The following is a 23,536-nucleotide window of genomic DNA, read 5'->3' as shown; positions in this document are numbered from 1 at the left end:
TCCATGGGCATTTTATTGACATGATGACGCAGGACGCAGGACGACCGTGCTGCTCTCCTATTGGTTGCGTCGTTGACGTTTGTGTACGTGCAGCACGTCCATGCCTCCATGCTAGCCGAAGCTCTAGCTCAAGAGTTGAAGTTAGTTCAAAACACTTCAAAGAAGATCGGTAGGTTGTGTGATCCCGCGGTGAAGTGAATCGGGACCCTTCTTGTCGTGGAGACAGAGCGCTGGAGGAACATGGAGTGTGTAAGTCCAACCTCCCTTAGCTTCTTTACGCTACTTTATGATAAGGACAGGAGCCCTGTGACGGGCCTCTGAGGACCAACATGATGTCCTCGGACTCACCTACCGGATAGACACCACACAGGACCGTTCTATAGGTGAAGGTTACGTTTAAATAAGGAGTCGCTTAAGGGAAAATCTCCCCCGGTTGAGGGGACGGGGACGTCCTCCCGGGATGAGGGGACATCTCCCCGGGATTAGGGGTTAGGGACAGCCGGGTTTGATCCAGCGACCCACCGAGGGAAGTCTGTTTACTGTGGATGATGCACTTTATGAGGACATCATGCAGCTTATGAGGACATTACGCACCTCATGAGGACAGAATGCGCACTATGTTCGTTTCATAAGCATAGGGGGTAACCTGTCATTGCTTTACTTTGTATTTTGGTACCTAATCAAAGGATGACTTTATATTTTAGATCCCAGCGCACCTTGAGGATCTGGACAGCAAAAAAGAGCAAGTCGTTGAAGGTATGATTCAGACTTCTGCTTCACTTATTGCAAGTCTTTCTCAGCCTGTATGATGTGGAGGGCCTGAGTGTGATGTCCTTTATCTTGGCTCTAGACCCAGAGCACAATGTGTACACGCGGTTCATGAAGTCCCACCGCTGCTACGACCTGGTCCCCACCAGCTCCAAGCTGGTGGTCTTCGACACGTCGCTGCAGGTGAGTGATCACTGAATCTCTGGTGTCGGCCTCCTGCTTTCAGCTGGTTGTCATTGTTGTGTCAATGTTTTTTTAATTCAGGTCAAGAAGGCGTTTTTTGCGCTTGTTTCAAACGGTGTGCGAGCGGCACCTCTGTGGGACAGCAAGAAGCAATGCTTTGTGGGTAAGGATTTCTGAAAGTCTCACCCCTACACACTCGGTGCGTTTACATGCAGAGCCATTATCGGATGAAGAAACGAATAAGACCACAACCAGACTTTTAAAATGCATGTACACCTGTAACACCTTTAACCGATCTACTTCGGACTGAAATTGGTACATGAACAAACAAGCGAGATCGGATAAGAACACCAGATAACTCGATCATAGTCCGGTTTCTACCTGCATCATGTAAACCCGCGTCGGATTTCACGTTCTGCGAATGCGCGAGATCTTGCGGCCGGGGGAAAGGAGCCCCCTACTTTACAAGTAGTAACTTCGGGCACAACTGTCAAAATAAACGTTTTTTCCTTCTGATGTGTATACGATATTTATTTATTCATTGCGCCGCGACCGAACTGACGGGGATATTCTCGGATAATATGAATCTTAAAGACGGGTGTCGGGTTCTCTGACTCTCTGGTACTTCCACAACAAAGACTCGTAGTAGGGGTTATCTCGACCATGGTGGAGAAGGAATTGGTGGAAAGGAATTTTGGCTTTGACACTGAAGTCAAGATTGAAACGCTACATGGAGGAGAAAGGGATTGTTGCCGTATGCGGGACAGCTGTCAGTTCACTTCGGGTCCATGTCATTTCTCAGATGATCCATTGTTCCAACCTCTCGGTGGTATGCAGACTCCTCCGGCAGCGGGGCATTGGGAGGAGTCAAGCCGGAGGAGTCCGCAAACGACCGCGAGGTTGTAACAATGTAGTGTCGGAGAAATGACATGGACCCGAAGTGAACTGACAGCTGTCTACTGAAAACATCTTTCTTGAATGCCGCCTGTGTTTGTTGCTGCTGGGACATAGAGGTCAACCGGAAGTGGCTCTATAACCACTTGTTAAAAGTGCTACAGCGCCACCTAGGGTAGCAGAATCAGCCATGCTCCGGCCATTATCTGATCTCTTAAAGGCCATGTACGTTCGGATAATTGGCACGGTCCGTTCGAGTAGCAAAATCGGTATACGGCTTAATTCGATCTAGCTGTCCCATGTAAACGCACTGACTATGACTTTAACCACTAAACTAAAGTGATCCGATGGTTTTAGGCTAATGTGGCATTTCTCTTTCTACAGGAATGCTCACCATAACAGACTTCATCAACATTCTGCATCGCTACTACAAATCTCCATTGGTAAGACCTGAACCGTGGGGGCTTTGGTTTTTTTTTTACTAAAGATGTTATTCTGAAAAGAACATTAACCGCTTTGGTGTTACTGTTAAGGTCCAGATATATGAGCTGGAAGAGCACAAAATTGAGACCTGGAGAGGTAAACGTTTACTCAAAAAAACATATCTGCATATCTGTCCCCTCAGTCTTACTGTGCCATGCATCACGTTGTTCAACTTGTCGTTACAGAACTGTATCTCCAGGACTCCTTCAAACCCCTGGTCAGCATACCGCCCAACGCAAGGTACTGGTCTGAACTGATCCATCCTCCGTTCCTCTGCACCAGTTACTGTCTCTCTAACGCTCTGTCTTCTCACTCCATAACGCTCTCTCTAACACTCTCTCTAACGTTCTCTCCCCCGCACACCACACTGTCTTCTCTCCCCCGCGGGACAGTTGCTGTCTCTCTAACGGCCTCTCTTCTCTCCCAGCTTGTATGACGCAGTTTCATCTCTGCTCAAGAACAAGATCCACCGGTTGCCGGTGATCGACCCTTTAACCGGGAACACCCTTTACATTCTCACACACAAGAGGATCCTCAAGTTCCTCAAGCTGTTTGTGAGTGTTTCCACCCCTCAGCCTCTCGGAGTTTGACTCGCGAGGATAAAAAAAACGGGCGCGATCGGTCACCAGCCGTCACAACGAGCTCTCCCGTCTTCTGCTCGTAGATATCGGAGATGCCCATACCAGCCTTCTTGGACAGGACCTTGGAGGAACTCCACATCGGAACATTCCAGAACATCGCGGTGGTGCGCGCGGACACGCCCCTCTACACGGCGCTGGGGATCTTCGTGGAGCAGAGGGTCTCGGCCCTGCCGGTAGTGGACGACAAAGGTGCGTGAGGCGGGAGGACGGCCGCTCTTCTCCACCTCGGACAGCGCTGTTCCCCTGGAGACTGACCCCCCCCCGTGTGTTCCCTTTTGTGTGTCCGCAGGTCGGGTGGTGGATATCTACTCCAAGTTCGACGTCATCGTAAGTATTCTCCGACGCTGTGTCTTTACCGCGGTGTGAGGGTCAGAGACTTCTACATTTGCATTTGCATTCGGGGCATTTAGCGGACGCTTTTGTCCAAAATGAATACTTACGATTACTTACAATATTACGTACATTTGTCAGAAGAAACAGAAACGACAATATATCTCTGTCCGTACAGTAAGGATGTTCATAGAACCAAGTGCCAAGCACTAACAATCGCTAGGTTAGCCCATTCCCCGTATACAACAAAGATAGCTAGTAAAAGATGCTACCCCATGCTAAGTACTATTTTTAAGTGCCTGGGCGTACAATATACAATAAGTGCATAGGGGGGGTGGGGGGTAAGGGGCGAGGCTGCAGAGTCTAGGCTAACTCTGAGTCTTGAGACTTTTGCGGAAGTTGGTGAGCGACTGTAGTCGGGTATGTCTAATGAAAAGTGACAGGATATTACAAGGGCTTTCTCGGTCATGATTTCCAATAACGTCTCACTAAGAGATTTCAACACACCACTGATGGTTTGTCAATGGTTTCCCGATAATGAGTTAAACTGGTCCGTGGCTAGTCACATGATCAAATTCCGGCTCAGAAACATGCTGAATACTTTTTTAATCCCTGTCGGTATCCAATCATGTAGCTATTTTATTTATTTTTTTCCTGTAAAGGTGAAGCACGAAACAATGTATTTCATAATAACAGATTTATACCGTCATTTTAGAGATGATCCATTTTGTTTATTACCCCTCCTGATCTACAAAGCTATGCATGATAATAATTATTATTATAGTGATATTTAACAATGGTAATAATTTGATTGTAGAGCAATAACGTATGACGTCTCGTTGTATGTTATTACTCAACAATGCCCTGAATGATCGGGGTTGGCTTAGCTCAGGAGGTAGAGCAGTAACCGAAAGGTTGCTGGTTTGATCCCCGGCTCCTCCTAGCTGAGTGTCGATGTGTCCCTGAGCGAGACACCTAACCCTAACTGCTCCTGAAGAGCTGGCTGTCGCCTTGCGTGGTTGACTCTGCTGTCGGTGTGTCAATGTGTGTATTAACCGATGCAAGTCGCTTTGGGCCAAATGCCCCTAATTGTAATTGATCACTGCGAAGTCGCCCCCCCCCCCCCCCCCCCCCCTGAATATCTGTGGTCCCCCCCCAGAACCTGGCAGCGGAGAAGAACTACAACAACCTGGACGTGACGGTGACCAAGGCCCTGCAGCACCGCTCGCAGTACTTTGAGGGCGTGCTGACCTGCAACCGCACCGAGACGCTGCAGGCCATCATCAACCGGCTGGTGGAGGCTGAGGTGAGCGGGCCCTTTTGGCCCCATCTAAGCCTGATGTAGCCGACCCCGCTAAGCCTGGGGCTCTGTTAGCCCCCTCTAAGCCTGGGGCTCTGTTAGCCCCCTCTAAGCCTGGTGCTCTGTTAGCCCCCTCTAAGCCTGGGGCTCTGTTAGCCCCCTCTAAGCCTGGGGCTCTGTTAGCCCCCTCTAAGCCTGGGGCTCTGTTAGCCCCCTCTAAGCCTGGGGCTCTGTTAGCCCCCTCTAAGCCTGGGGCTCTGTTAGCCCCCTCTAAGCCTGGGGCTCTGTTAGCCCCCTCTAAGCCTGGTGCCCCACTCTGCTCTCTCAGGTCCACAGGTTGGTGGTGGTGGACGAGAACGAGGTGGTGAAGGGGATCGTCTCGCTGTCGGACATCCTGCAGGCGCTGGTGCTGACCAACAGTGAGGAGGGTAAGGGTCTGAAGGTCCATGCTGGGTCTATAATAGAGTTGTTAACGATACCAGTATCAAAAATTCCTCCGATACCAGTATCGGAAATGCAATATCGGGCATCGGCGAGTACGGAAGTCTATGCGCCAAACCGATGCCATCACGTGACTTGCTCAGCGGTCGGAGATGGAAAGTCGGAATGGGAAACGCGTCATCGCCGACCTACATGCGTTCGAGCTACCGCTCGGAAAAACATGGCTGCTCATGCTAAACTAGAAGGAAACAAATGTATTGTTATAAATATAAATTATAAATGTAAATGATCTATGTCTGAGAAAAAAGGGTTCGTGAACCGACTGTACATTTCTGTCATCGTACGAGAACCCTTCAATAAGAACAAGTGGTATTACTAATTACAATGCTAAATTCTGTATCGGTGTGTGTGTGTGTGTGTGTGTGTGTGTGTGTGTGTGTGTGTGTGTGTGTGTGTGTGTATATATTTAAGCAATAGATCACGACAGGCTGTGGTATGTGCTCATTATACCACTGTTAAGGGGCGTTATCCGGCCCCGACGCGCAGCGGAGGGCCGGCGACCCCCTTCACAGTGGTATAATGAGCACATACCACTGACTGAAGGGAGCTATTGCTTTAATACAACGGTTACTATTATGGCAAAACAAAAGTCATAGACGCACTACATTTGAAAAGAAACCAAGAAAGTCAAAGTAGCCGTTTTATTAAAGAATACAAAAAAGTAGTCCCTCCTGGCTGCCTTCAAAATGCACGACGGTCACTATGCAACACACTTTAGCGTCCCTCCGAGAGAAGGCTCGGCTAGAGCGGTTCGCCGGCAATTTATCCTATGGAGCAGTTCACTCGCCGTGTGCCTAACCTTTCGTTAGTCTCGCCATCGCCTTGCTCACTCCAGGAGTAACAACATTTACACCCTCTCCATCATCCAATATATTTTTTACTTTGAAACTGTTTCTACTTCCAGGGGCGGAGTGATATACAAACTTTCACAAAATGATCAGGCGTCATAGCAGTTATGTATAAGCTCATTATACAACAGTTAGGAACCAATCATATATATATATATATATATATATATATATATATATATATATATATATATATATATATATATATATATATATATATATATATATATATATATATATACTCGGTATCAGCAGATACTCGTGTTCCGGTATCGGTAAGGAAATAATTGGTACGGGAACATCTCTACTCTATAGAGCCTCAATGGGCTCAACTGGTTGTCAGAGCAGTGAACCAACATGTGAAGACCGCCTCTCTGACCCTGACCTCCTGTTCCTCTTCAGGGACGTCGTGAGGCCCCAGTGACACGGACGGCTCTGGGAGCCTCGATGAGAGAAGGGACGGCGCGAGAGGGGCCCCCCGCACATCGCTCTCGGGCCCGACCCAGCACATGGCCTCTAGGGGCCACAATCACAATGACTTCCATTATCATCTTTATTTTGATCAATCACGAGACGCGTAATAATACAATTATGTCCGTAATGAGTGATGAAGGATGTTTTTTATTTTTTAATCAAGCTGATTTATTGGGCACCAAAAAGCATAACCTACAAGATTTTTATTCATGGCCGCATATTCTACCAGGACTCTTGACAAAAACAATCGCCTTGTTGTGTACCGGGTCAACGGCCTGCACGTGGAAATCACCAGCACGGTCCATTCCCTGCGGCGTTCATTGTTGTCGTTTTGAGGTATGATTCCTGGCGGATGCAGGATCAGGTCGAAGAACAGACCTGTTCCACCATTCAGCTGCATTCCTCGAGGCCTGTAGCCACCTGTCGAGTCTCCTCGCTCCGACCACATTCTGCTGATTTGAACTAGTCCCCTGGCCAATCACGCTCAGACTGAGGTTGGCTTATTGTAAATGTAGAATAACCTTAAATATACCGTGTTCTGATTATATATATGTGATATTTTTTAATGCACACACTGGCTATTTATTTGGTTTATAATGTCCCATTTATTATGTCTGCTTCAATGATGACTAAACCAATCGTTTATCTTAGATATATCTATCTATATCTATCCAGATCCACCATTCTTCCTGTTGTGACATGCACGTCTCATCTCTGTTGTTGAAGCAGTCCAATAACCTGTGGCTTGTATGACAAGTACAACTACTATTCGTCATAGGCTGGGAATTAAAGGGATTTTCTGCTTCCTCATCGTTTCTGAACATGTTTATTGCTTTTTACTTTCCCTCATTTAAAACTCCTAATGGAAGGCTTGTTAACATCGTTGAGCGATTAGGGGTCTAAACGGCTGAGCCTCAGCTCAATAGGGGAGCGGTGCACCTCGTAAAGGTCAGCGGTACACCTCGTAAAGGTCAGCGGTGCACCTCGTTAGTGGAGCGGTACACCTCGTTAGTGGAGCGGTACACCTCGTTAGTGGAGCGGTACACCTCGTTAGCGGAGCGGTACACCTCGTTAGCGGAGCGGTACACCTGGGCGGGCCCTCTGGTTTGAGGAGTCGGCTCACCTTAACACGGTGTTCTGACCTCGTGGGGCGACGGTCTCCTGCTGTAAACTCTGATTCCACACCATGCAGAGTGGGAGGTGCTGTACATGGTTCCTGTACTGGTTAACGGCATTACACGGGAGGGAGGGGGGGGTTAAGGGCTGAAGGTGAACAAACCAAACGAGTCCGAACTTGATCCACCTGTTTGGATTGGTGCAGCTTTGATGAATGACTTTTGAGGTTAGTGCCTTCTTACGTTACGCAGCCCGGGACGGCATTTCTTCTGCTTAAGGAGTACGGAGGCTTTGTAGCGGATCTTACGATATAAATTGCATCCTGGTGACCTTGTTACCTTTTGAAATAAGACCTGAACGACCCGAGACTAATTGGGTTAAATCTATTTCTGTAACTTCATATAATAGCGCTCTTCTACACCAGCCCTGGCCAGCAGTAGCATGCCATGAAACTCTTGCTCTTCAAGATACCTGATGAGACATTCAGTAGTCACGGAGAGAAGCAGTTGATCTTGTTGTTCAAAGGCGTTGATGGGTCTGAACCCAGGGGAGTAGAACTAATAAACATCAACATACCAAAAGGGATGTGTTAACTATAAATGAGTACATGGAAACAAATCACCGAACCATAGTACATTTTATTCATTTTTCATGGAAAGTCAAATATATGTTTAATTCAATAATGTAAGTACAGTGTAGTGTTGAGACTGAGGAAATATCAATCGTGTGTGTGTGAGCAAACATTTGGTCTTTGAGTAATATATGAGAAGTCTCATTGCTTATCTTTAAGTGTACTTAAAATATTATTTAAAAAGATAAATCACGTAAATTGTTAGGCAAGACATGTTTAAATTGTACACGTTGGGGATCATTTAGACGTTATGATTGTAGAGATCCATCACTGAGCCTCCAGCTCAGTGCTCCAGCCACCGACTATCCTCATAGAGATGTGTGCAAAATCAACAAAACAGTGCAGGTAAAGCATACATTCTAACCAATAAATACAAGTTCATGTGCGATACCACGAGATGAATCAGTAGTAGTTAGGTTTCACGAATAATAAGGTTACAGTTAGTGCTAAACAAACTCTCCCAGGACTTGTAAGAAATACCAGATCTTACAAAATCGAATCTGCTGCGTGATTCAGAGTAATACAACCGATGGGTGAGGTTTACGTGGAAACATTGCCTCTCGGTGAGGAAGTCCTGAACAAACACGGGCTAGTGTGAGAACAGTCGGTCTGTCACCATCAGGTTAGTCTTCACCTTCAAAGGATTTCCTCGAAACTCACAGCATGAGGAAAGGATATTATAAATAATGTGCTAGAGACTTTACATCAGCAGTACCTTTTTCGGTTTAGCACAGAGCCCCAAAGAGAAGGATACAGACATTCTGGCTGAGCGTGGCGAGGTAAGGAGAGGGGGGAGGAGCTGGAACAACACGGACCAATGGGTGGACAGAAACACGACGAGCAACAGAATATGTGCGTAGTAATTGAAGGTTCACTATCGTACATCAAACCATCAAGGATAGCAACGCATTTTGAGATGAGTATCAAAGGGTATTCCACCAAGTGATCTGAATACCAAACGACCATCAACTGATTGTATTTATAATCTATGTACAGCAGTAATAGTTTGTGAGCCTCAAGCACAAACAAATAACCCCTTCTTCAACCTACTGGAGTGTGTTCAATCTGGCAAAAGGTTAATCTAACCAGGAGTGGTTGACCTGCTTGCCCCCTCTTCCTAACGTTGCTATGGTGACGGTAGGTCAGGACAGAGGTCTCTGTAGGGGACGCTTGAAAGACGAGACGTCTCGTGTCCCCAGCCGGGAACCGCAGGCCTACCGCGCGTCTCCACTTTCCACCGACTCGACCCGTGTCTGCTGGATTCAGAGGTTTTGGTTTTGAAGTCACACAGAGCAAAGCTGTGGATCAGAAGGTAGGGGGAACACCTGAGGAGGTACCGTGCGTGCGTGGCGAGAGGCTAAGGGGCCCATCCGAGGGGCCAAGAACCTGATTAGACGGCTGTGACAGATCTGGGGTCAGTCGTGGGGTGAGAGGCTATGGGCTAGGGGTGCAACGGATCGCAAAACTCACGGTTCGGATCGTGTCACGGTTTTTGAGTCACGGGTCGGATCATTTTTGGATCAACAACAACAAAAAAGATAACAAGACAAATTTAAACTTTAAATAATATCTTCAAATGTGTAAAAACAAAATAAAGCACAAAATTAGGTAATAATCCTGCTTCCTTTAAGCATAGTCAATATTAAAAAAAATTGCAATCTTGAGGCATTATTCCTTCTTATTAACATGGATAGTAAATAATCCCTAACCCTGGATTAACAATTTAACATTAAGGATGTCTGCATTGCCTGGGGAGAGTTTAGAGTCTACACTCTCCCCAGGCAATGCAGACATCCTCCTCTTTTTTTTTTTTTTTCATCAAGTATGGTAGCGAAATACAGTTTATGTCGTGTTTTATTTGGCATTTTGTAAATCCACTCATTTCTGATGGAAGACTCATTGAACATTGCAAGGGGGGTTGGTTGTGGTCTTTTCGCTCGGTTCTAGCCCTACTGTTGATACGGAGAACTGAGCGAAAAGACTACAACCAAACATAAACATTTCCGGTTACGGTTACGGTTTCAATGGGATTTACGGAACGCCTAATAAAACGACAGAAACTGTATTTCGCTACGATACTTAATGATGTTGTAAATACCGGAATTGTCCTTGCATGTAAACATGCACTGATCACGTGAACTCACAACTTCTTTTCTTTTTTTTAATCAGCCGATCCGCGGATCACTCGCGTCCCGAACCATGAGGGTTGATCCGTACGGATCACGGGTAACCCGTGAACCGTTGCACCACTACTGTGGGCCCATCCAAGGGGCTAAGAACTGATTGGACCGCAGTGACAGATCTGGGGTCCGCCTGTACAAGGGAGGCTGGACCACATGCCGAACAGGTTGAACGACATCCAGGGGGGAGACTGCCGTCGAGCAGAACATGATTATTCAGGAAGCTCTCCAGTGTGTTGCTGAGGAAACGTGCGCCTGTGTAACGGAGATCAGAGGAACCGGTGGGAATCACGAGGAACCACGAGCTGGCCTCACCGGGGAGCAGGCCGGGGTCAGGGGGGGGGGGGGGCTGGTTGAAGAGGGCGGGGTCCGGTGGACTATCACAACCTAACGATGTTATTTACACATCCTGATCTCCTCTGTACAGTGCGCGTGCGGAAGGAATCGTCTGTCGGTCGGTCGGTCAGACGGACCGAGGACGGACAGGAGAGGGGCGGTTCAGTAGTTTTGGCCGGGTCACGAGGTAGGGCTTCAGGAAGCTCAGATCGAGGGCTTCGGTGCTGGCAGGAGTGTTAATGGAGTGACGATTTACAGAGCCACTGGCGTTCGCCTTCAGCTTCTGCTCTCCCAAGGCTTGCCTGTGTTCCTGCGTCCCGTAGGGGGGGGGGGGGGGGGGGAGCAGGGGTCCGTCCTTTCCCAGGTGGTGAGCTGTCCTCAGGGCTGCGTGGTCACTGAGCTCAGACCTTAATGTCCTCCTGAACGCTGAGCTGGGACAGGGTCTTCTTGATGCGCAGGGCGGTGAGTCTGGCGGCGCCGTTGGAGTACCAGCACTCCCTCATGACCTTGGCCATGACGCGCAGTGCCTGGAGACGAGGAGACGAGCAGACGAGGAGACCAAGGAGACCAAAGAGAAGGAGGAGACGGAGGAGACAAGGAGACCAAGGAGACCAAAGAGAAGAAGGAGACAAGGAGACCAAGGAGATGAAGGAGACAAAGAAGACGGAGGAGACAAAGGAGACGAGGAGACAGAGTAGACAGAAGAGACAGAGGAGACCAATGAGACAAGGAGAGGAGACGGAGGAGATGGAGGAGTTTAGAGATGGGAGATGGGAGACAGGAGTGTTGAATCATATCAATAAAACGTGTCAAAAACTACGAATAATTAGCAAGTGCATATTAGCTGGAAGTTCTGTAAAGACTTTAAACGGCCGACACACTGGCATGAGAGACAGTTTTAAATCCACCCTTTCCATCTCCGTACCTCGTGACTCTGCCACCAATTGGGGACGTTGGGCCGAAGCTTCTGGTCACACACCACCTTCCTCATCTCCTCGATCGACGGGTCGGACGGCACCAGGTCGAAGTAGGGCAGCTGGTACTCCTCGTGGACCCCTGGGGAGAGCGGGAACCGGGGTTACACCTCGAGTGAGTCCCTCCCCGCCCCGCCCCGCCCCCGCCCCCGCCGAGGCACAGACTGAGCCGACTCACCTCCGCTGTGGCACCGGCGGGCGATCTCCCAGTACACCAGCCCCAGGGCGTAGATGTCGGCGCACTTGAAGGAGTCAAAGTGCATCATGTTGATGCTCTCGTCCAGGACCTCCGGCGCCATGTACCTGAGGGACAGACGGACAGACGGACCTTATAGGGCTCCACCGTGCACCCGAGGGACAGACGGACAGACGGACCTTATAGGGCTCCACCGTGCACCCGAGGGACAGACGGACCGGTCCTCATGGGGCTCCCTCCATTGGGAGGGGACTCCTTCTAGTTCACTCAAACCATAAATACATATTTACATTCAGGGCATTTAGCAGACGCCTTTACCAAAGCCATTTGTCAGAAGAAGGCAAACACCAATATCGGTACAGTAAGGATGTTCATAGAACCAAGTGTCAAGCACTAACAATCACTAGGTTAACCCATTCCCCGTATACAACCAAGATAGCTAGGATAAAATGCTACACTAAGTACTATTACTAATTACTACTACTACTACTATTAAGTGCCAGGATGTACAACATACAATGAGTGCGTACATTAAGTGCCAGGACACAAATCAATGTCAATATACCGTAACACCTTTTGCCACGTCTGGCATGAGAAACACTGGGGTGCAGTTTCAGACACAACAGACCTCTCTACTGCCTGGACGGGCAGGAGAGAGGTACCCCTGAGAGGGTTCACACAGACCTCTTGGTGCCCACCCTCTGGTTGGGGGCGATGTCGATGGTGTCCGAGTGGGAGTCGTGGCGGACGGCCAGGCCCAGGTCGGCCATGGCGCACGTGCAGTTCTTCTTCACCAGGATGTTCTTGGACTTGAGGTCTCGGTGAGCGATGCCAGGCTTCCCTGTGGAGAGACAAGCAGACGGGTCATGAGGAACACATCCTGTCACCTGAGGTCCCTAACTCAGACCCAGGGGGTCCTAACTCAGACCCAGGGGGTCCTAACTCATACCATGGGGCCCTAAGGTCCTAACTCAGACCCAGGGGGTCCTAACTCAGACCCAGGGGGTCCTAACTCATACCATGGGGCCCTAAGGTCCTAACTCAGACCCAGGGGGTCCTAACTCATACCATGGGGCCCTGACTCAGACCATGGCGGTCCCTAACTTAGACCATGTGGTCCGTCACTAACTCAGACCCAGGGGGTCGTCCCCTCCGTCCCCTGCCGCTAAAGGAACCATCGTATGGTTCAGCTCCAGAGCTCTGTTGGCCTTCAGCAGGACCTCGAGTCGTCCACCCCACCTTGGGTTCCCAGGATCTCCATGTGCAGGTGGGCCAGGCCGCTGGCCGCCGACAGCGCCAGCTTGATCATCCCCTCGATGGTGACGGGGTAGCGGTTCAGGTAGTCGAACAGCGAGCCGTACTCGTGGTAGTCCGACACCAGCCACAGCTGGGTCCACGTGCCGTTGTCTTAGCGACCGGAGGAAGGGGTGGAAAGGGAAATCAGAATTCAACTGATGAATCATAAGTATATTGGGAGTGAATATACTAGATAGTATTGTATATATTGAGGTACTCTGAATGTAAGAGGTATTAAGACACTACAGGTGTGTATTGCATGAGATATTTTATCTAGTGGATAAAGGGGGTCATCAGTGTATTTTGAGATTTCTAGCGTGTATTTGATATGAGATAGTATATCTAGTGTATACAGGGGGTCCTCAGAGTGTATATTGAAGCAGCATATCCAATATATCTAGTGTGTATTGAGGTCCTCGTGAGTATATTTAGGTCCTCCGAGTGTATATAGGGAGTCCTCAGAGTGTATATTGAGGTAGTATATCTTGTATATCTAGTGTGTACTGAGGTCCTCAGAGTGTATACTATATATATTGAGGTAGTAGTATATCTAGTGTGTACTGAGGTCCTCAGAGTGTATACTATATATATTGAGGTAGTAGTATATCTAGTGTGTACTGAGGTCCTCAGAGTGTATACTATATATATTGAGGTAGTAGTATATCTAGTGTGTACTGAGGTCCTCAGAGTGTATACTATATATATTGAGGTAGTAGTATATCCAGTGTGTACTGAGGTCCGGAGAGTGCAGCACCTTTGTTGTCGGCGGCGATGAAGCCCAGGATGTTCTCGTGCCGCAGCATGATGGTCTGGTAGATCTCCGCCTCGCGGAACCAGGACCGCTCCTCCCGGGACGAGAAGATCTTCACGGCCACGTCGCCGCCCCGCCAGCGCCCTCGCCACACCTCGCCAAAGCGCCCCTTCCCGATGATCTCCTGCAGCACGATGGTGCGGGCCACCGTGCGCTGGACGAACAGGGGCAGGCCTGCGGACACGGGACCACGTCAGCACCCTCACGTCAGCACCCTCACGTCAGAACCTTCACGTCAGCACCCTCACATAAGCACCCTTAACACATGACCACGTCAGCACACCTCACACAGGACGACGTCAGCACCCTCACACAGGACGACGTCAGCACCCTCACACAGGACGACGTCAGCACCCTCACACAGGACGACGTCAGCACCCTCACACAGGACGACGTCAGCACCCTCACACAGGATGACGTCAGCACCCTCACACAGGATGACGTCAGCACCCTCACACAGGACGACGTCAGCACCCTCACACATCAGCACCCTCACATCAGCACCCTCACATCAGCACCCTCACCCTCACATCAGCACCTTCACACAGACAGACATCAGCCCCCTCACACACTATAGGACCCAACCAGCACCCTCCCACAGACCCAGTACAGCACCCCGGGGAGTCCCATCAGGACTCCCCGGGGTTGGAGAGGCGGTCCTGACCTGAGCCGGAGCCGGAGGTGGACATGTCGTAGATGAGGTCCTGGATCGTCCGGTCCTTGGCCAGGTACAGGTGGTCGCAGGAGGTGTCCTCCACCTCCAGCCGCTGCCGGTGGCTGTAGGCCCGCTGGTGGTACTGGAACAGGAACACGCCCACCATCAGCAGCAGGCACAGCAGGAACACGGGGCCCGCGATCACTGCCATCAGCTCCACTGGGCCCCAGGGCCCCGCCGGCTCCACGCCCGCCGCCAGCCCCGACCGCGACGTGGCTGAGGGGCAGGAGAGGAGAGGGTGAGGAGAGGACCGGACCTGGGTACCTGTCATTACCTGGTCCTGATCGCATTACCTGGTCCTGATCGTCATTACCTGTCAGTCATTACCTGTCAGTCATTACCTGGTCCTGATCGTCATTACCTGTCAGTCATTACCTGGCCCTTATTGTCATTACCCGTCAGTCATTACCTGTCAGTCATTACCTGGCCCTGATCGTCATTACCTGTCAGTCATTACCTGGCCCTGATTGTCATTACCTGTCAGTCATTACCTGTCAGTCATTACCTGGCCCTGATCGTCATTACCTGTCAGTCATTACCCATTAGTCATTACCTGTCAGTCATTACCTGGTCCTGTCAGTCATTACCCATCAATCATTACCTGTCAGTCATTACTGGTCCTAACCATCATTACCTGTTCCTGATCCTCATTACCTGTCAGTCATTACCCATTACCTGTCAGTCATTACCTGTTCCTGTCAGTCATTACCAATCAATCATTACCTGTCAGTTATTACCTGGTCCTAACCATCATTACCTGTTCCTGATCCTCATTACCTGTCAGTCATTACCCATTAGTCATTACCTGTCAGTCATTACCTGGTCCTGTCAGTCATTACCAATCAATCATTACCTGTCAGTCATTACCTGGTCCTAACCATCATTACCTGTTCCAGATCCTCATTACCTGTCAGTCATTACCCATTAGTCATTACCTGTCAGTCATTACCTGGTCCTGTCAGTCATTACCAATCAATCATTACCTGTCAGTCATTACCTGGTCCTAACCATCATTACCTGTTCCAGATCCTCATTACCTGTCAGTCATTACCCATTAGTCATTACCGGTCAGTCATTACCGGTCAGTCATAACCTGGTCCTGAACGTCGTTATCTGACCGATATGGTGTTGTTATTGTTCGTCCCAGAGGTCAGTAGGTGGTGTGAGGTCGGCGTCTCACCAGAGGGGACCTGGAGGTCGATGCTGTTGCAGTAGTCGGTGTAGCAGCAGTAGATGTTGAGCAGGCCGGCGGCCCCCAGGCAGTAGAAGGGCTGCCCGGGGGGCACCAGGTTGTCCCGGGTGATGCAGGTGCGGACGTGCTGCTCCTGGCCCTCAAGGACGGAGGTGGAGGTCATGCAGGCCCCGTCCGTCTCACACTGGCTGGTCTTCCTGCACAGGATGGTGGTGCAGTTGCACCACAGAGCTGAGGAGGAGAGGGAGACACCGTGAGGAGAACCGTGAGGAGAACCATGAGGAGAACCGTGAGGAGAACCATTAGGAGAACCGTGAGTAGGAGGAGAACCGTGAGGAGAACCGTGAGGAGAACCACGAGGAGAACAACGAGGAGAACCATGAGAACAAGGAGAACCATGAGGAGAACCGGGAGGAGAACCACGAGGAGAACCACGAGGAGAACCATGAGAACAAGGAGAACCACGAGGAGAACCACGAGGAGAACCATGAGAACCATGAGGAGAACCATGAGGAGGACTAAAGCCTTCAGGCAGAAGTGTTCCAAATGCCAGTTCAAAATGTGTTTGTGACATACATTGACATTAAACACCTAAAACCCAAGCTATATGTATTTAACCATTGTTCCCAACGTCTCGTGACTGACCTGGTATATCAATGGACCAAATCAGTTAAAGAGAGTCAAACCAGGCCCCTCCCAGAGTGAACTCTCACAGCCATGCAGACCTCATCAAACCAGGATCCTCACAGAGTGAACCTCACCCAGCCATGCAGACCTCATCCAACCAGGATCCTCCCAGAGGGAACCTCACCCAGCCATGCAGACCTCATCAAACCAGGATCCTCCCAGAGGGAACCTCACCCAGCCATTCACGCCAGAGCTCTATAGCCCAAGCTTCAGATAAACACCAGGAACATGCATGGAAATAACGTAGGATGTATTCCAGCATGTCATCATGTTATACAAAGTAACATTGAGACGTAGGCCATACATGATAGACCTATACATGAGCCGATGATAAACCTATAAATATAGGACTATGATGGTCCATTACGGTAGACCTGTATAGGTATGTGTACATACGCCTATAAAGAGTGACACAATAATGTGACTTGAGGATCACAAAATACACATTATTTAGATTCAATGATTAATAGACCGACAATCTAAGCCCTTTGTACACCATCTAACCTAATAAAACATAATAGTCATCAGTAGTCAATGATCAATCAGATGTTTTTAGTCCCATAAATGAATAAAAATTGGTTTGAAGCATTTACGATCCAAACGGCATTACATCATCACAGGATAACAGCAGGTAATGGGAATGATCGACAGCAGTATAATACAATGAGCAAAGTGTTGCTGGCTACACAGAGAGGTTAAGGGTCAACGTGTGGTGTGATGTGTTAGGAGGGTAAGGGTCAACATGTGACGTGTGAGGCGGTTAAGGGTCAACATGTGACGTTTGAGGTGGTAAGGGTCAACATGTGATGCGTGAGGAGGTTAATGGTCAACATGTGATGATTGGTTTGCATCACAATAACAACACGAAGTAGATCAATCGGGACGTTGTTGACAACATCCCGATGATAGCCGAGCGGACAGAGTACCGAGTCCTCATGTACGTTATGTTCTACATCGGTTCGTTTCAATATATCATGTATAATATGTCATGTATAATAAGGGTTGTGAGATAGGGTCTCCTCATCAGCTCCGTCAGAGCCGGTTTACGTGAACTAAATACACACAACCTCACAGCGCAACACACACGGTGTACACACAATATAAAGTGTGCAGGACGGTTGCTGACCTCGTTCCGGGTGTCGAGGCGATTTGTTTATTATCCAGCTAGCTCGGTTAGCCGTGTTAGCTCATGTTGGTGCGCCATGTTGAGACGAGGCTGGTTTAAACACGGACGGATAGACAGGCAGGCAGACAGACAGGCGGGCAGACAGACTCACCTCCGCAGGCTCCCCATAGTATTGCCTGGAGGACAGCGGCCAACAAAACACGGGTTTTAGCCATGGTCAACCAACTCCCGATGCATGACATCCGTGTGTTTATTTATTTCCCAGCGCTGGCAGTGTGTGTGTGTGTGTGTGTGTGAGGACAACCAGCCAGTCACAGTGCTGCTGTTCAAGACTTCGCCGTTAGGCGGCAGCAGACTGAAACACGGCGCAGGTCATCGTCAGGACAGAAGCACCTGAGGTATCTGTCATATTCAATTTTGTCAGAAAAAAAACATATTTTCTTTCCTTTAATAAAGGCAATCTCGTGAGCTGTTCTCAAATGTGGCAATTATACATTTAAAGATTAATTTACATGATAAGCCACTTTGGATTGCATTGTTTTCTTGTGTTTAGTAGTGTAATCCCCTTGTATTTCCTGTGTGTAAGCCAAATATACACTTAACTTGTTTACTCATTAATTATCTCTTGTTCCACAAGTTGTGGAACTTTTCGAGCGTACAGATTTTGGTGTAATAATACTTAAATACAAATACATCAACAAATCATTCCATGAAACTGAGTGGTGGTATAGTAAAATGACATTTGAAATAAATATCTGCTGCGAAATTATTCTAAAATATTCTTTATTCAGTCCCATAGGAAAGTCATAGTTCACATTAAAGCTCTCTAACATTTAAAAAAATCTGTACAAAATGAATTTTGGTGGTACAGCTTTTTCTTCAAGGAAACCAACCAGTTTAGGAGAATAACCATTTGTGAGAAAAAAGTAATAATGGCAGCAGCGACGGACATAAACGTTCTGTATCATGCTTTGGTTCTGTTGTTCTGTTATTTATGACTTCGACACTTTGGCAGTTGATCCAACCTCCTCTATTTGATATCGCTACGGAGTCTTCGACTTGTCGTCATCCTTCTTCTTGGGTTTCTTCCTCTTGTTGTACTTCCAGGTGGGCGGCTCCAGGTAGCCGTTCTGGTTGACCGCCAGGTTCTCCTTCTTGGGCGTCTCCTCCCCCGACCGGCTGACGCTGATGTCGGGGATGCTGCCGGCGGGCGCCACGCTGTTCCTCCGGGCCAGGCCGCGGGGCAGCAGGGCGCTGACCCGGGTGGAGGCCAGCGACAGGATGCTGCCGCGCCGCTCGCCGTCGCGCGTACAGGAAACGGTCGGCAGCACCTCGGAGCTGCTGCAGGACGCGTCGGGCGACTCGGGGGCGTCGCTGTGGCTGACGGCGCCGTCGCGCAGCACCTCCTCCGTGTGCATCAGCACCAGCTCCGCCACCGCCAGCCGTCGCTTGCCCACCTGGGGGGGGCTGCTGGGGCAGAGGGGCCGGCACGCCGTGGCCACCAGGGGGCTGCGCACGCCGCTGGTCATGCGCACCATGAGGTCCAGGGCGCCGTCGTCCCGCGGCTCCTGCGGGCTGACGCAGCCCAGCGTGTGTTTGATGCGCCGGGCGAGGTTCTCCCCGCCGCGGTCGGACGCCGGGGCGGCGGCCTGGAGCCCGGGCCCCTCGGGGCCGTAGTCCAGGCAGCACTGCTCGGCCCGGGGCCGCTGCAGCAGGCGCTGGATGCGCTGAAGGGTCTCGTGGCGGCCGGTGGTCTGGGCCCACTCCTGGGCGCACTTCCCCTTGCTGGAGTCGACGGCGTGCATGTCGGCCCCTGGGAGGGGAGGAGAGCGGGGTGGGGGGGGGCTGTTTACACCTCCGTCTCATCGTAGCACACACGCAAACGGGTGGCGGATCAAAACAACACCATAGAAGAATTACATGAGCAGAGATTGGACATAGCAGTGGAAACCGCCAGTCTGCCCCCGCCTCCGCCTCGGTCTGAGATTAGCGAAGGCTTAGGGCCCTCATGATCTCCCAAAGCCCTGAAATCACTCCTTCAGTGGGAACAGGGAGTGTTAGTGGCACCCAGCCAGCGTCCGGCGGAGACGGAGGCCTGCGCGGAAACTGAACGCCTTTTGTGAGAGTCAAGTAAAATGACATTGGGAAAAAAACATATCTTCAGCGAAATTATTCTAAAATATTTGTTATTCAGTCCAATAGGAAAGTCATGGTTCACATTAGAGCTCACTAACATTTATACAATCTGTGCAAAAAGGATTTCTCTTCAAGGAAACCAGCCAGTTTAGTAGCATAACCAGGCGCTTTGGTAGGTGTCAGGCGTGTGTCGGGGGCGGAGGAAGCCACTCACCGGCCATGATCAGGATCGCCACGATGTCATTGCGGCCCTTCATGGCAGCCTTGATGAGCGCGGTGAACCCTCGGCAGTCCTTTATCTCAGTGTCAACGCCCGGGTAGTAGTTGAGCAGATACATTACAGAGCTCACGTAACCTGAAGAGCAGCACACACACACACAGAGCTCTATAGAGCAGAAGATACACACAGCCCTATAGAGCAGAAGATACACACAGCTCTATAGAGCAGCACACACACGCAGAGCTGTATAGAGCAGAAGATACACACAGCTCTATATAGCAGCACATACACACACATCTCTATAGAGCAGCACACACACACACACAGAGCTGTATAGAGCAGAAGATACACACATCTCTATAGAGCAGGTGATACACACAGCTCTATATAGCAGCACATACACACACAGCTCTATAGAGCAGCACACACACAGAGCTCTATAGAGCAGAAGATACACACAGCTCTATAGAGCAGAAGATACACACAGAGCTCTATAGAGCAGAAGATACACACAGAGCTCTATAGAGCAGAAGATACACACAGAGCTCTATAGAGCAGAAGATACACACAGAGCTCTATAGAGCAGCGCATACACACAGCTCTGTAGAGCAGCACATACACACAGCTCTATAGAGCAGAAGATACACACAGAACTCTATAGAGAAGCAGATACAAATAGCTCTATAGAGCAGCACACACACACAGCTCTGTCACCTGTAGAGCAGCAGATACACACAGCTCTATAGAACAGCCAATATACAGCTCTATAGAGCAGTAGATATAAACAGCTCTTTAGAGCAGCATATAGACACAGAGCTCTATAGAGCAGCGGATACAGACTGAGATCTGTAACCTGCAGAGCAGCAGATACACACTGAGCTCTGTAGAGCAGCACATACACACAGAGCTCCATAGAGCAGCAGATACACACAGCTCTGTAGAGTAGCACATACACACAGCTCTATAGAGCAGCAGATACACACTGAGCTCTGTAGAGCAGCACATACACACAGAGCTCCATAGAGCAGCAGATACACACTGAGCTCTGTAGAGCAGCACATACACACAGAGCTCCATAGAGCAGCAGATACACACTGAGCTCTGTAGAGCAGCACATACACAGAGCTCCATAGAGCAGCAGATACACACAGCTCTGTAGAGCAGCACATACACACAGCTCTATAGAGCAGCAGATACACACAGCTCTGTAACCTGTAGAGCAGGGGACACACACAGAGCTCCATAGAGCAGCAGATACACACAGCTCTGTAACCTGTAGAGCAGGGGACACACACAGAGTTCATCACAGAGCAGCACATGCACACAGAGGGACAGGTCAGTGTAGGGTTCAGGTACTTGGGTTCGATTCCCATTACCATCCCCAGACCTACCTGGTCAGGAGGCTGAGGAGCAGGTGTTAAAGCCGGCCTCTCGGCCTCTACCTGGACAGGTAGAGGCCGAGAGGCCGGGTTAAGGCTGCAGTCCGGGCTGAAGTGTTAGGGTGAGCAAGTCGGAGGTACACACCTGCTTGTGAAGCGATCATCAGCGCAGTGTTTCCTTCGTTGTCCTGCAGGTTGACGTCCAGGTAGGGGCAGTCATGAAGCACGTACACGATCTGCAGGAAGCCTTTACGACACGCCAACATTAAGCAGTTCTGTTAGGAAACAAGCACAGTAGAACCTTCATCGGGCAACAGTTAAGGTAGTTATTGTACAGTTATTGTTTATGTGACAATATGTAACCTGACCTGGACATATCTGTAGTGATTTGAATAATGTTAATAATAAAATGTCCTCCTATAACTGATATAGTATACAAATTAAAATGGTCAAGGGGGACAGAACTTGTCTTTAATTCAGCCTCCCGCCTACGTACTGGCAGCTGCTGAACACAGGAGGGTAGTGGCCCTCCTGTGTTTCTGTACCCATGGTCTAAAAGACACCAGGTGAGTGACCCTCCGTGACCCATCTGAGACCAGGTGAGTCAACAGACACCAGGTGAGGGAACAGGCACCAGGGTAGTGACCCTCCCGTGTTCCAGTACACCTCCATGGTCTAACAGAGACCAGTTGAGTGAACAGTCACCAGGTGAGTGAACAGACACCAGGTGAGGGAACAGTCACCAGGTGAGTGAACAGACACCAGGTGAGGGAACGGGACCCTCCTGTCTTCCCCTAGCCTCCTGCGTCCCCGTACCCCTCCGTGGTTTATGACCCTCCTGTGTCCCCGTACCCGTCCAAGCTTTATGACCCTCCTGTGTCCCCGTACCCATCCGTTGTTGTCCACCTCGCGGACGGCCTCCTGGGTGACCCCGAGCTGGATGAGCTGCGCCAGGGAGTAGGAGTCGTTGCGGGCGCAGGCCTTGTACACCCCCATGCCCGTGCGCTGCGGTGTCTGGGGCTGCGCGCGGTTCTGGGGCGACGGGCTGAGGGAGAGAGGGCCGGGAGGGGAGAGAGGAGCGGGCGGACCCGATGATGACCCCGGAGCTGGGAGGGAGCGCCCCGACACCGGCGGGCCGGAGAGGGCCGCCATCGTGGGGTTCTGTGGACGGGGTGTGGGCTATGGACTGGAGCCCCGCTGCCTACACCTGCGAGGGAGTCATCAGAGGGCAGCTCAGTGAGTCGTCCGCCTGGTGGAAGAGACATGGTGCTTTGACACGACGGAACAGCACGGCGGGTCAGGAACAGCCAGGCCGTAACATGAGACCGGCTTCTCAGTGGCAGTGGTTGTGTGTGTGTGTGTGTGTGTGTGTGTGTGTGTGTGTGTGTGTGTGTGTGTGTGTGTGTGTGTGTGTGTGTGTGTACGTGTGTGTGTGTGTGTGTGTGTGTGTGTGTACGTGTGTGCGTGTGTGTGTGTGTGTGTGTATTTGTGATCCAATGGAGCTCTCTGTGGGTTTTAGTGTTGACTAACTGGCTCAGCATTCCTAAGCCCTGCTCCTTAAGGTCTAAATGCAGAGTGACTGGCCCAGGACCAGCCAGTAACAACAGGAGCAGCCATTAAACACGGGAACAGCCAGTAACAACAGGAGCAGCCGGTAACAACAGGAACAGCCATTAAACACAGGAGCAGCCGGTAACAACAGGAACAGCCATTAAACACATGAGCAGCCGGTAACAACAGGAGCAGCCAGTAACAACAGGAGCAGCCAGTAACAACAGGAGCAGCCGGTAACAACAGGAGCAGCCGGTAACAACAGACCCATGCCATCCTGCCCTGTCTGTTTCAGGTCTGAAACTTCACTTCAGTGAAATGTTAATTCCCATGAAACATACGTGCACAATGCATGAGTTGACCATGACAGCAGTCTGTACATCGATTTTCATGCCTATTTAATTTACATTTGCCCGAGCATAGAAAATCATATTTTTGCACCACTATAAACAATCACTTGAATGAATGAATCAATAGCATTGACAGTTTCCATATTGACCTGTTACCTACAAATGCTAAATATTTAAAGTGCAATAGTATTTTAGGATTGGACGTTCACACAATATTG

General features: G+C 49.9%; 3 protein-coding genes across 4 annotated transcripts in view; 1 reads left to right on the top strand and 2 right to left on the bottom strand.

Moving 5' to 3' along the window:
* Positions 1–44: 44 nt before the first annotated feature.
* On the top strand, positions 45–7,232 carry prkag1 (protein kinase, AMP-activated, gamma 1 non-catalytic subunit). Its single transcript, XM_060068532.1, has 13 exons — positions 45–249; positions 705–756; positions 851–951; positions 1,033–1,114; positions 2,230–2,288; positions 2,379–2,424; positions 2,514–2,568; positions 2,756–2,882; positions 2,993–3,158; positions 3,259–3,296; positions 4,459–4,605; positions 4,928–5,027; positions 6,351–7,232. Exons 1-13 carry the CDS (start codon positions 241–243, stop codon positions 6,359–6,361), a joined length of 993 nt encoding a protein of 330 aa, XP_059924515.1. The 5' UTR covers positions 45–240; the 3' UTR covers positions 6,362–7,232.
* A 924-nt stretch (positions 7,233–8,156) lies between these two features.
* Positions 8,157–18,000, bottom strand: LOC132470145 (activin receptor type-1B-like). Its single transcript, XM_060068464.1, has 9 exons — positions 17,834–18,000; positions 15,858–16,100; positions 14,627–14,893; positions 13,906–14,136; positions 13,095–13,262; positions 12,540–12,696; positions 11,838–11,962; positions 11,611–11,741; positions 8,157–11,212 (listed from the first exon to the last, which is right to left on the bottom strand). The coding sequence occupies exons 1-9, from the start codon at positions 17,922–17,924 to the stop codon at positions 11,087–11,089; spliced, it is 1,539 nt and encodes a 512-aa protein (XP_059924447.1). The 5' UTR covers positions 17,925–18,000; the 3' UTR covers positions 8,157–11,086.
* A 448-nt stretch (positions 18,001–18,448) lies between these two features.
* Positions 18,449–23,536, bottom strand: part of ankrd33ab (ankyrin repeat domain 33Ab) — a 6,016-nt gene continuing 928 nt past the window's right edge. The window contains exons 2-5 of one of the 2 annotated variants that reach the window (XM_060068506.1): positions 22,306–22,666; positions 21,563–21,692; positions 20,033–20,173; positions 18,449–19,495 (exon numbers count right to left, since the gene is read on the bottom strand). In XM_060068506.1, the coding sequence (XP_059924489.1) occupies positions 18,726–19,495; positions 20,033–20,173; positions 21,563–21,692; positions 22,306–22,569 (1,305 nt within the window). In that variant the 5' untranslated portion in view covers positions 22,570–22,666 and the 3' untranslated portion in view covers positions 18,449–18,725. The remainder of the gene's footprint in view (positions 19,496–20,032; positions 20,174–21,562; positions 21,693–22,305; positions 22,667–23,536) is intronic. The other variant, XM_060068505.1, reaches the window with a different exon arrangement.

Source organism: Gadus macrocephalus, chromosome 13, assembly GCF_031168955.1.
Source record: "Gadus macrocephalus chromosome 13, ASM3116895v1".
NCBI classification, from domain to species: Eukaryota; Metazoa; Chordata; class Actinopteri; order Gadiformes; family Gadidae; genus Gadus; species Gadus macrocephalus.
This window is presented reverse-complemented; position numbering and strand designations above follow the sequence as displayed.